This window comes from Apiotrichum porosum (assembly GCF_003942205.1).
Source record: "Apiotrichum porosum strain DSM 27194 chromosome Unknown scaffold_6, whole genome shotgun sequence".
Taxonomy (NCBI): domain Eukaryota; kingdom Fungi; phylum Basidiomycota; class Tremellomycetes; order Trichosporonales; family Trichosporonaceae; genus Apiotrichum; species Apiotrichum porosum.
In genome coordinates this window covers 645,364-658,681 of record NW_021167113.1, presented here as the reverse complement: position 1 = coordinate 658,681, position 13,318 = coordinate 645,364, and the positions used below count along the sequence as shown (strand labels likewise).

At 59.2% G+C, this 13,318-nt stretch overlaps 1 protein-coding gene across 1 annotated transcript; it reads right to left on the bottom strand.

Annotated features, from left to right (window-relative positions):
- Nucleotides 1-7,805: 7,805 nt before the first annotated feature.
- On the bottom strand, nt 7,806-10,540 carry EHS24_008035 (uncharacterized protein; the record flags this gene model as incomplete). Its single annotated transcript, XM_028623362.1, has 9 exons — nt 7,806-7,868; nt 7,933-8,014; nt 8,106-8,180; nt 8,245-8,300; nt 8,499-8,644; nt 8,684-8,790; nt 8,890-8,966; nt 9,034-9,103; nt 9,249-10,540. The coding sequence occupies 9 exons, from the start codon at nt 10,538-10,540 to the stop codon at nt 7,806-7,808; spliced, it is 1,968 nt and encodes a 655-aa protein (XP_028476295.1).
- Between the last annotated feature and the right edge of the window lie 2,778 nt (nt 10,541-13,318).

The following is a 13,318-nucleotide window of genomic DNA, read 5'->3' as shown; positions in this document are numbered from 1 at the left end:
ATCTCAGCCAGCCATCTCGTGGGTCTCGTCTCCGTCACGTCGGTCCTGCAATATTGAGCAAGCGAGTAACGAAAACATGGTGCCGGTTCAGACCACGGCCCGACGGCTGCACGATGAACACACCATAATAGTTCCTTGTCACATGTCGGACTAGTCGATTTAGCTGTTCATTTTCAACTCCCACCTCGATCAGCTCAGGATTGTGGGATGTGGGACTCGACTACTGCGCGTGCAACCGAGGCCTGCGGCATGCCTGATCGAGGCAGATAGCGAGGCAGCACATCTCGGCTCTGGCCGACTGTCAACGGGACCAATGAGAGATCCACACAAACCAGCCACTGGCTGCGCTGATCACCCACATCGCCAAAATGGCAATCTCATGGCTTTACTGATGAAGCAAGAAAGCAACGGTGTCTGGACTGGATTGGGATCTCGGCGCTCCACACTCATGACACAGTGTGATCTGGGCCTTCGGCGACGCCAAGGCCATCAACGATTGCTCCGATGGAATGGAAAGGTTCCACCAAGCCCAGCGAAATTACTAGTCCCGCTGTTGACCATACCCACTCTCACCTCGCAGTGTGCAGTTCACCCCTCCTTGATGTCGGGAGAGCAGCATGCAGAGACAGAAAATGTAGGGCAGGCTCGTCTCTATGCTCGGTCTACCGTGTAGGAAGCGTCCACCGCCTTGTGGCAGCGAAGACGGAAGGCATGCATGTCCGCAATCATCTCGCTTGATCGCCTAGCTTCCCGCCTGCTCCCACCCCTTGGCTGGGCATGGCTGGCCCAGGTTTTCGGAATGTTCCTTCATCCCCGACCGCTGGCTAACAAAGCATCTCCTATTTCGAACTCTTCACATTCGCCAGTCATCCATCCACTATCTCTGCGTCGAGCAGCTGCTTCGCATCCGTCTTGCAGTGATCTTTTGAAATCTCTGAACAGCATCCGTCTCAAGAACGTGTTTTTTTGCGGACAACGTTCACAGCTTCGTCATCAAAATGTCCACGTCGCCTTCCCGTTGCTGTGAGACTCCTCGTCGTCTCAGAATCCTGCCAGTCGCTTGATCTGGGACTTTACACAGGTTCGTACACTATCTGGCGGTCCTCGTTGTTAACCCCAGTCATGGTTCAGTCAAATGTCTCATCATGAGACCCGATCTCCCCCATGGACCAGCGACGTTGCTTCATCGTGTGCAGGTCTCTGCGCTCTGCTTTCCTCGCAGACCCAACTGGTTGCTATCTCAATGCCTGTTAACTTTGCCACCCCCGCTGCCCAAATACTGCCCGAGTGCAATCAATCGAGCGATCGATTGGACGCCGCGTCCGCGGATGTCTCACGTCCACCGTCCACCATCGTGATCCGAACGAGCGGCACCGCGATCTGATCATTCTTTTCACCCAGCTGGCAGTTGGGGCTGTGAACTCGGATCTTGAAACCCCCTTGTCACCGTTGTCGTCGTCTGCTTGCACGCTCTGCGCTCAACACGCATACCTCTCGTGCTGTTCGACAGGGTGGACAGTACAACGACCGTGCCGGCGCATCGCCCCATGTGCTGTTGCTCGGCGCGCTTGGTTACCACAACTGCGGCTCCCAGAACCCAAATTTGGACAACACATTGCCTCAGCCAACATTCCACAACGTCGTGCAGGTCTTCCCACGTCGCCCTCCTTCACTTTACGTGAACGTTTTGCTTGACCTGCTTGGGGAGTCGAAACTGCATGGATATCGAAACCAAGCTCAGGGATGACTGCGGCGTACCTCGCCAGGCCCGAGCGCTACTCCACCCACCGTCCCTCCCGCCGAAACCTTCTATCACGATGTTCGTGGCGACATGGACTCGCTGCCACTCCTCAACACACGCGACGCATGTTCTACAGCTGCGCGCAGGACTCCCCGTGGTTCGGGTGGAGCGTTTGGACGGAATGGACGGCCACTAGCGGCACATGGGTTACTGATTTACATGGATCGAAGGAATGCGAGTTCGGGCGGAACATGGTCTGTCTCCGCCAGCCACCAACGAAATGGTCCGAGCCAGAAGGAAAAGAACTCGGCCCGTTGGAGCCGTGCATCGACGGCGTGCAAACCTCGACGCTGGTCCCAGGCGCCTGTACGGACGATATCGCGGTCATAATCGTGTCTGGGGGCAGTGTCTTTACCCTCCGAGGTCGTTGTCGGGACGAAGATGGCCATTGTGGTCCACATGCGGCGTACAAGGAGCTCAAGGTCTCGTCATCCCAACGTTCTCGTTTTCTTCGTCGACCGGGACCCTCGCTCTCATCTCCTGGTGGCCACGGCTGCTTGCAAAAAGTGCATCTGCTGGTGAACGCATCTGCTTGCAAGAGTTGTCTCGGGTGAATCACCACGCCTGGTTCATCTTGCTGTTTGGCATCGGCTTCGTTTTCTCGCCTTGCCACCCTGCTCGGTATATCGTGCACAGTCTGTCGGCTATGAACACCGTGAGGTGTTTCGAATAGTCAGCCGCCGGCAGAGCATCGACTGGAGTCGACGGGTTGCGAAGACCGCCGTCAAGGGCTCTCATATTATCTCGGCACCACACGACCTTCGCTAAACCACCAGGCGACCGGTCGGCCCTTGGGTTCATCGTCGCTGCCGAGAATGTCGTCGCTGTTTGGACACCCTGTGGTCTCTGTCGTCTATTCTATCCACCAGAGTCGACATCTTGTTGCTCGCGGGAAGGCGAACACCGTGGTCAACCGTTCTCATATAGTCTCGGAGGCCCGCGACTTTCGCTGGACCGCGAGTCGACCGACCGGCCTCTGGGTTTATTATCGCCGCCGATACCGTTGTCGCCTTTTGGGGGCGCTGCGATCTCTGTCATCTATTCCACAGTGCCTCCAGCCAGACAAGATAATCGGCTGCTCTGCAGTGACACGGTCTTTGCCTGAGACTGGATCGAGTGGAACGTCCGGTTCGCCCATTCACAGCACTGCTTCGGGAGGATGGCTTCCGGGCGGGCATTTCAACATTTCGTCCACCACTCTGAGCGATCCTCGTCATCTGCTTTCGCTTGAAATGTGTCCAAGACCACACGAGTGTCACGTTGGAGCATGTATCTCAAACAACGACGTGACGGGCTTTGCTCTTGCGTGACATGGAATAACAATCTTTCACGTTCAGGAAACCAAGGCCACCGTTCTTGGAGACAAATCATCCGCGATCGTCGGCAGCGATTGCATCGACCTAGCAGTCTCTGGATAATAATCCTGAGGTCGCCAAGAGCAACACATTGTCAAGAACAGCCGAGCACGGCGGGACTGCATCTGTTCCTTCGCAGATGTGTATCGGTGTGCTCAGGCCTTCTTTCACTTGTCAAGGCCCACATCTATTACCCCCCTCCTCGTGGTCTTCCCTTCCGCATGGCAGGCCACCGTACCCGTGACTTCAATGCCACAACCCTTGCCAACGCCAATGACACTTTCTGCAAGGTCCTCAGCCTCAGTGATGGTTCTTCAATGGCGAAGCACGAGAGACCGCCTACCCGGGTAAACTCTGTTGCTCAATCTTCCATGCGGGATCTCTGGCCATCAACGTCGTCGTTACCATTTCCACGCCGTCGACAGCAGGGAAGCCTTCGAGCATCGTGTGAGTAGGTCCATCCGATACGTGCGGACGCTCATACGTTTATGCTAGATCCATAACAGGCCATGGATAGCGGTAAACCCAGTATTCCGAACTGCACTGCCTCCGTCTTCACACACTTCGTGTTTTCCTGGACAACTCCGCAGCCAGCAGTCCTCTCTGGCTGTCCATCACATTCCCTAATTGGACCACTCTCTCCGCCATCCTGGCGTTTCACATCCCCGTGGCCTCCGCATAATTAAAGAGCACCACACGCTCGTCGTCATCGTTCAGACTTGGCTCCACTTTGTCCGTCCACCAGTTTGGTCCTCGCCTGCTCGGTTTGCTCTTTTCGATTCACCCGCTCCTCGGCTCCCAGCGAGGTGGGCAGAACAACGTAATTGCTCGCTGCTGCAGTTTTCATGCCGCCAGTAGCCCAGTCCACAATCTGCACGTTTCAGAACCTTGCGCGGACGCGTCGTACTCTTATCTGGTAGTCGCACGTTTTTATCACCCCTCGCTTCAACTCATTCCGTTAGCACCAGGTGGGGGCAACATGTCCCCCCTGCTGGACGCACCACCTTCCGGCAGACGTTTCGGGTTTGGTCCTGGGCCGCACTGTTTTGCTCCAAACACTTTCCCAGACGACTGGCAGCCCCAAGCCGGCTCTGTGGATCTGTGTCTGTGGATCCGTATTCTTTCCTGTCGTTTCCCCCCCCCCCCCCCTCTGTTGTTTTCTGTCGGAGCGCGAGATGCACCATTGCCGCTGTGGCCGTGGGTTTCCCGAAGCGCGTGCGACGATGGCGCCAAGCAAACACAGTAATTGCCATCTTGCGTGTCACGTCTAACGCTGTCAGTTTAAAGTTCTGGATCAGTTGGCTCTGCCGACCAAAGGTCAAGCGAGCAGATGTGACGCTCCAGACCGGGGCGCGCGACATTTGGTGCGGATTTTTGAAACTGTGACGAGCGATGAGTTCTTATTTTAAATTGTAGCTGTGAAATTGCAAGAAATGTCTTGTCGACCGCTCTGTCCACTGCACAGCTGTGTGTCGGTGGAAAGCGAGCTGGGAGCAGACAGCGTGGGGTGATGGATGGGGAGTCGCCATGTGAAGCTCCCTTTGCAGCCGTCCCATTCTCGCGATGCCACGTATCGCCCGCCTCCGTGCGAGAGGCGCGAGGCGGCGGCGCAAGACAGCCACACATGTAAACGAGAGCGGAGTTTGGGGTGTCTATCCCCCCTCTGCCTCTGTTTCGCCAACACGCACACCACGGTGCCATGCTGGAAGCCTCTAGAGTGCCACATCCATGCTGCCCGCTCGAACACCGCCCCCCTCCGGCCTCCGATGTGCGATCCGTGTGGGCCCTGGCAACACTCGCAGCGCAAGCGGGCGCTCCATTCCTTCGTCGCCTGCGCCATGGGTTGCGCCACCACCAAACCCTGGGTATTGCACTGTGTCCCTTCAATCCCGCACACCGAGAGACAACCCCTTGAAATTTCGCCCAACAGCACGCAACACATGCCCACACTCACACCCTTTACTGCCCTTCATGTGAACGAACCGAGGGAGCGTAGTGTGTCAGAAAAAAATCCCGGGTTTTCCATTACCGCATGTGCTCGTTGTTGGCTTTCTGGATGCACTGCGCAGTGTCTCACGGCTTGTCAATGGCACTCGGTTCAATGGCAGAGAGAACAATCGTGGTGGTGTGGGGAAGTGCCACGCTGGGCCTCGCTCAAGCGAATCCGGTTACGCCGCGGCCGTCCCGTTGTGTCCTGGCGGGGCTGGCTTGCCCACCGAGAGGCCACCCACACATGCCACACATGAGGCAATCAAGGCAGCAGAGGCAGGGTATAGGCTCTGGCCGCTGGCGAGCTTGCCAGAATGTCACTCAACACACACACACACACACACACACAAAGACACCCTCACCCGGCCCGTTACTGCTGGCCCAACGCGGAATGTGGGAATTAAATTGCGTTCAACCTTGCCGCAACCGAGCAGCCACACTTCCCACAAACCGATGCCGCAGAGACAATGCCATGGTGGCATGCTGGCGTCTTGTCCGATCAGTTCGGCCGGAGGGGGATCTGACCAAGACATCGAGACGTTCTTAGTCTCGCGCGTCGCCGATCGCACCTGTGTATGCCGGTGGTGCTGTCGTTTTTGATTTTGCATATTGGCGATCTCGGGTGCGGGGGTTGTGATTTGCAGTCGCACGTCGCGCTTGGCGCTTGCGACATTGCCAAGCGCGCTCGCGCAGCAGCAAAAAGCGACACACACACGGTGCAGGCCATGGGCCATGGGCGAGGGGTGTGGCTCTCGTTCTGTGAGGAATGCCTCAAGAGGACCAAGCATGAGGCGAGGCCACACTCTCGACAGACCGGGCGTGCCGGCTGGCCGCTGGCCGCTGGCCAGCAGAGCGCAACTCGGAGACCAAATGGACCAAATAGACCAAATGGAGCGAGCAGGGGTCGGTGGCGCTGGAACCTGACCTCACCGCCCCTGTGTCCCCTCCCCCTTTGTGGCCTGTGGCCGACGAGACTCTCTGCCTCTCCTCTCCTCTCCTCGCCTCCTCGCTCTGCCTCATCTCCCCGACGAGCAAAAGGTTGCCAGCCGAGCGAGCATGCCACCATGTCTTTCCGCGGCGAGTCCGATAGCAGATTCCTCGCAACACCATACGCTGGTCCACGACAGGCAGCCAAGGGTCTGGCTCGGTGATGCCAGCGTGACGGCCATGTTGGCCCCTCCCCAGCCCAGCCCTGTATACTGACGTCTGGTCGATGACCGATGCTCCTGAGCGCGCAAGTCAAGAGGCAAGGAACGAGCACGAGGAAGAGGAAGAGGAAAAGGGGATGGCTATCGGCTGTTCGTCCCCCACATTTCTCGTTCGTTTTTTTCCTTTCCTTTTCGCTCGGCGCGGCGCTGGGCGGCTCACTGTGCTTGACTCCTTGCCCATCCATGTCCCTGTCCGCGCGCTCAGACGTGATTTGCCTGCCTGCCCGTCTTACGTCCTTATCCCTCTCGTCCACATACGCCATTACCGCGCTCCGCGCTCCCTCTCCCTCTCCCTCTCCCACTCGACCCGTCCTTTTTTTGTTTCCCTACCCCCAACACCGAGCGCCTCGTTGCGAACCCAATCCAGCGATCCGGCGAGTCGTATGCATCATCTACTGCCCACCGCCTTCTTCCTCTGCCTCTGCCTCTGCTTTTTTACCTTTTTCTTCTCGTCGTGCGCAAAAGGTCCTGTTTCCCTGCCGCCCACCCCTCTGGGCCCTCTGGCCGTCTGCGGCGCCACAGAAAACGTAAAATGGACAGGTGTGGTGTGTGTACCCGGGCGCCGGCGCGTGCCGGCGCACGCGCCGCTTTGGTCCAGTCCTTTGCAGTTCAGTTGTACTACTACTGCTGCAGCATGGATTGCTGTGGGGCGGTTGGCGAGCAGCAGCTGTAGCTCGGACGGGGACGGGGACGGGGACGGGGGGCCAAGGGCACTGCAGGGCTTGTGTGTAAAGAAGAGCCGTTTCCATATGCACAGGCTGCAGGAGTCGGGGAACATTCGAATCACCCGAGCGCGAAGGGGTGTGTTGCGCGTGTTGCGAGGTCCAAGCGCGCGCTTAAGAAGCCACGGACGCTCGGTGAGGGGGAGGGGGAGGGAACGAGGATCGAAGGGTGACAGAGCGTGGATCACGTTAGTGACAACGCACTGGTGCGCGGTGTGCGCAACGCTCCTGTGGCACAGGTGGAGTGGACGGGATGGCCTAGCGACCAAGGTAGGGTGGACGGGCGCGCGAGAGGGTTGGGGTGTGTGTGTGTGCATGACAACCAGGCTAGAATCCAGGATGCCAGGAGCAAACTCCGCCTCTCAGGCTACAGGAAGCGAGCAAGCGTGTGTGTGTGGTGTAGACTACATGTGGTGCATATTCATTGAGGATTTGTCTCTATCTCGGGGGGGATGACTGCTGATTCGTACCCACGCGGGGAGGGGGGACTGTAGCCACAGCCACAAAGCGTAAGCGCCCAAGCGCCCCACGCTACAGGCTTTGGAGCGGCCAATGGTCGTCGTGCCCGTGTCCCCAGTGTGTTCTAGACTGGCCCTTCTTCCGCTGTCCCTCTTAGATTACACTCCACTGCCAAAAGTGGCGTCATCATCATGTCTGCTCTGCTCGTGATATCCTTCCTGTTCCTGCGTCGGGGAGGTTGCGTCGTTGCACAGGGTCGGTCTCGTCTTGCCTACTCGGCCTGGGTCGTGTTGTCGTCTGGATCAGAGTCGCCGTCGTCGTTGCGCGGACGGCGCTGGAGGCAGGTGTCAGTGTGGCCGCTTCCTTCGTCTGCGTTCTTCCTCGTCCCTGCCACTCACCCCGAGGTGCCGTTCGCCTTGGCGCAAAAACTCCTCGGACAATGGCGTAATGGACACTGGGCCGGGGTACTCTTGCGGGATACTGTGGGTGGGTGTCATCAGTCTTGGAATGGGTAAAATAAAACAAGCACCGGTGCCACATGGGCAGTCGTCCACCTGTCTACGCTACTCACATGACATCGAAAGGGTTGGTCCGGCAGTGCGCGAGTGGGTGCGTCACTCCAATGGATGTGCCGACATGAGGCGGGCTGCAGAGAGATGTAAGCCGATAAGCCCAAAGCCCCAGCAAGCCGCGCAGAAAACACAACGTACCCGGCCAAATCGAGAATCTTGCCCTCTAGCGCATAACGTCCCTCGGGACGGACAATCTAAAATGTCAGCCAACACACTGGGCGAACGCATGCCGCCACGTCCAAGTGGGCAATGTCGCCGAAAGCATGCCACCAAACACGGGAAGGGAACGGGTTTGGGGCACTTTGCCAGCAGCAACGCCGCACCGCGCCCGAGGCGCTCGCGTCTCTGCCTCCTGTTCCTCACGTGGCTGGCGTGTGGCGACCAAAACGTACCATGTCTTGGAAAATAAAGTACAGACCCTTGCGGCTGTCGCGCGTAAGTACCTGGGCTGTGCGCACAGAGGATCCTAAAAGCGTCTTTTGGACAGAATAAGGTGGTGGCGCCGATGATGGGTAGTATGGCTGGGCATTGCCGCGGACTGAGGTCGGGTGAGCGGGTCCGGAAGGCGAGGACGCACGACTCGAGGGCCGCACACGCATTAATGCTCGCGATTCGCTGGTATCGGGGGCAACGAGCTCAACGCTCATGGTCATGTGCACAAGACGTCTAGCGAGGGTTGCGTTGCTGGAATGTGTTAAAAATAAAAAGGGTTTAGGCCCCGCGGTCAGACATGTTCGCGGTTCTTAAAAAATCAAACCGGGCTTCGTCCACTGCGCTACTCACTCGGTGGGGACAGGGTGGCCGTCTTGGTCCTTGACGACGAGTTGGATGATGAGCGGTGGTGTGAGTGGCGGCCATCCCTGCGGCGTCAGCACGCCGCCGCCAAACCATGATATTTCCGAGTCTGCCCGAAAGGAACAAACGTACTCGGCGCAAGTTTTCGACGCCCAATGCTTTACCGCGCTCGGGGTGCTGGAGAACGTTGAGCTCAAACGACCTGTGTTGTTGTTGTTGTTGTTGTTTGTTTGTTTTTTGAGGGCGATGCAAACGGTGGGGAAAGAAAAGAAAGCGGTGTCAGAATATCAAAACGAAAATTAGAGCGAAAAAGGGAGGAAAAGGAGCTCTCTTGGAATTTCTCTCACCAGTCACTTGCGTCGAACGCTTGAGCGGCATCTGCAGTCGACTGCCACCCGACGCGCGGCACGTTGTGGGGGCGCAAAATCAAATACGCTTCAGTGGGCGGTGGGCGGACCTCGGAGCCCATGACGGCCACAGCGCCGCCATTGCCGCCCAACTCATCGGGCGCAGCGGGCCGGCGTGTCTGGGTCTGGCCTACTGCACGTCCCCTCTCGTAATCGGGCTGGAATCCGGGCAAGTAGCCACCCGGTGTGGGGGTGCCAGACGGAGGGGGCGACGGTGCTGATGCAGGTGGTGGAGGCAAACGCTGCTGGATCTGGCTTGGAGACGCTGGCGGAGGGGGCGAAGGCTGCGCGGGCTGTGCGGTGGGATGCATGCGCGACGACGGAGGGGGCGCAGCTTGCGGGCCCGACGTGGGATAGGGCGCACCGGCGTATGCTGGTGTCCCTCCCCACCCTCCCCATCCTGGAGGCACGTCTGTGTGCGCTGCGGCATGGTGAGGAGGCGGCGGAAGTGCGTGTTGAGAGGTGTATGGGTAAGAAGCGGGGTAACTGTATTGTGGTGGTTGGTGGTGGAGAGGAGGCGGACCTGGGTAGCGGCTGCTGCTGCCGCTGCTGCTACCGCTTCCTGGCGCCCACGATGGCGGTGGGGAGCTCTGCTCATGGGGCGCATAGTCGTAGTGGTCGTAGCGGGCGCGTGAAGGCCCAGGTTCTGGTGCAACCGTCGAGCTTGAGCGTCCAGCGTGCAAATGGTGATGCGAGTGCGGCGGCGGAGGCGGTGGATAGCGCTCTTCATTGCGCGAGTCGCCGCGCGGCTGCTGCTGCTCGTACTCGCGTTCACGGTCTCGTCCTCCGCGGTCCATGGTGGAATGTATTGGGTTGGCTGCTAGGCCGGCGAGGGGCTCGCGTGAGTGAGCTCGAGTGTCCTCGCTGGCGTAGCGCCTGTGAAGGGTGTGGTAGTCGCGGTCAGCAGCCGATGGAGGATGAGCCACCGGGTACGCCGAATAGCGCGGAATGCTGTCGTCGGGACTCTGCTTTGCGTGTCTCAGATGCAGGTCTCGGTGGTTGGAGGAAGATGAAGAAGGAGAACCAGGCCTGTCGGGGCCGGCGGCACCAGCGTGCACGGTGTAGTAGTGAGGACCGTGCGCTCGCTCGTGGTGGTCACGGCGCTCGCGGTGTTGCAGCTCGCGGCGGGCAGTGGGGTTGTCTGCGGTGTCGGCGTCGGCGGTGTGGGCAGCAGCACTGTTGCGCGCGGCAGCGGCAGGGTCGATTGGATGGGGTTGCCGGGATGTTGTCATGGCATGGCGCACGCTCCCCGCAGCAGCGTGCGCGAAAACAAAAGGAACGACGAAGGGATGGGGAGGGGAGGGAGGGGGATGGGGGCAGCGGGGTGTGTGTGATGACAAAGGTGTGAAGAAGAAAGAGAGAAAGCAAGGTCGATCAAACAAGCCAAAGTGGAGAATGTTGGTTGGTACACACCACCAAAGTGTGCGTTGTCGCCGTGGATAGACGCCGGGATTCGGGGGAATCGGCTAGGGGTTGGGTGGGTTTGGCTTTCCCTTTGGCGTTCTCTGCGAGATATGCGTGTCTGTCACCGTGCGACTGCGCAACGCCAAAAGGGCCAAAGGGGTTTGGGTGGGGTTGGGGAAGCCCTTTGTTGGGTGTTCTCTTTCGTCGATGGAGGGAGGTTCAAGGCAGGGAGCGGTATGCTTGGGCGCCGGCCATTGCGCTGCACTGGGCGGGCACACGGGTGGGGTGGTGCCAGTGTGTGCCAGTGTTACGTTCACCTGCCGCTGCTGCTGCTGCTGCTGCTTGCTTGCCGGGTCTGGTAATGGAGCCGTCCACCGAGGCGCCAGATCCGGTTCTGTGTCGTCTGGGTGCGTACCTGTGGCATGCGCTTATGTGACCATGCATGTGTCTTTGGGTGTGTGTGAGGTCTCTCCCGCGCGCTCTGCACTGCTGCCTGTTCACGCGCTCTTTGCTCAAGCTCTCTAGCTCTCTCGCGATCTGTGGCTCGCAACGCGCAACACGGGGTCTCTGGCGCTCTGATGACGGTTGTGTCGGAACTGACCTCTGTGACCGGGTTTTCTGTCCCTGGCCGGTGATGTCAGGGTAACCACTGCATCTCTCCTCTCTCGTGATGGAAACCCCCACCTCCCTCTGCTTGCGCGCCGAAAGAAAGAAAGAAAGAAAAAGACGGCACCCACACACCCCCCCTCACCGTGCAAAGGAGAAAAAAAACGGCCAACGCACGCCACCCAGACACACACACAGAGTGGGAAACGATGTGGGCATGAGAGCCAAAGCAGCGCAGCCTGGACGACGGCGACCACGACGACAACCTCTGGACCCAGAACAGTGAGCGGCGAGAGAGCCCACCTTTCTCCGCCATCCGCCATCCCCCCCCCCCCCCCCTTTGCTCGGCCCGTTTCGATTAGAGATGCCTACCACAGCATTGGGCCGAGCCCTGGGTTGAATGCATGGCCATCCCACCATGCCACGCACACGAACGCGGGGCCTGGCGGAAGGTCCTGTTTCGGTGGTTGTGTGTGGCCAGTGGCCAGTGTGGGTCTCTCCGGCGGCGAGCATCCGACGCCTGTGTCTGGCCTGTCTGGATCTTTGTGCTGCATGTTGGGCGTGTGTGTGTGTGTCTGTGTGTCTGTGGTGTTTGATGGGCGCCTCAGTCAGATCTCTCTCTCTATCTCGCGCTCTCTCTCTCTTGTGCCCCCCCATGGGCGTATGGCCAGAACTCCATGCCCCACGCATACCACACACACAGCACATACACACACCACTCTGTATTTATTCCACACGCACCGCCTCTTGATACCATGCACACATGACAGGGGCAGGGCGCGGGTTGCGGCCATGTCTCGCTGCTCCAAAGTTGGAGACTCTCTCTCTCTCTCTCGACTGGAACGCTTCCGGTCCAGGCCATTCCGTCGATGCCGTTGGGTGGGGGAATGCATCCCCCGCCGTGGGCCGTGCATGTGCGGTGGGACACTGCGAGAGAGCGAGAGCATTCTGCAGCGTGTGGGGGTCTCTTTCGCTAAACGGCAGCTCCGAGGCCCGAGGATTGTGGGTGGGGTTTGGGTCCTGGCCGTGCATACAACGACGACCCGTCTTTGGCTCGACTACCGGCCTTCTCGCCTTCTCTGTGCCCTGGAGTGGCCCTGGCAATGAGCTTCTTCACGAGGCCCTGGGTGGTACAGGAGGGAGCAGCGGGCGAGACGGGCAGAGAGGGAGCTGCTGCCCTTACTGTGAAACAGGCCTCTCTCTCTCTGTGGGACCTACGCAACAGGAAACCCCCCATCCTCTACACACAAACACAATGTAACACACCCCACACGCACACGCACGCACACGCACGCACACGCATGCACACGCACACTACACGAGAACACCACATGTGGGACGTTTCCAAGCGAAGGCGCCACCGCCGCCCGTATCCTTTCATTCGTTCGTCATTAATTATTAAAAAAGCCATGCCATGGGAGCCCTCTACGATCCACGGGCCACGAGCTCTCCCCCTCCTCCGTTGCCCGGATGAATGGTGTCCGCAACGCCGCGGTCCCTTTTCGACCTTGTTCGGAGCCTTGCTAGCGAGCCCAGGCTCTTGAGAGAGATCAGAGACGCCGCCCTCCCCCCCCCCCCAGCCCAGCACAGGGTGAGCCCTGCGCCTCCGAGACGTTTTGAGTGATGCACACGGCACGCAGTTTTCTGTTTGCCCAAACAGGCCAGGATCCGAAAGGTTCTCGTGCCACGCCTCGTGCCGAAGCCAAAATTCAGTTGCCCTGTTTCACACCCAGCCCCGCCCGCGCCCGGCGTTCCCTGTCTGGCTGCTGCAGCCAAATGACACCACCTCGTTTCTCCTGCAAAACCATATCCTTGTCCTTTTTTGCCGTCCTCGTGCTCCCTCCCTCCCTCCCTCCTCCTTGAGTCGAGCCGTTTGTCACCGCCCGTCCTTCCACTAATGCAAGCCCGCATCTGGCGGACATCACCGCTCGGGAACCCCTTCTCCTCCCAGGCCCATGGATGCGCGTGTGCGCTCGTCTGGCAAGGCATATCTGTGTTCC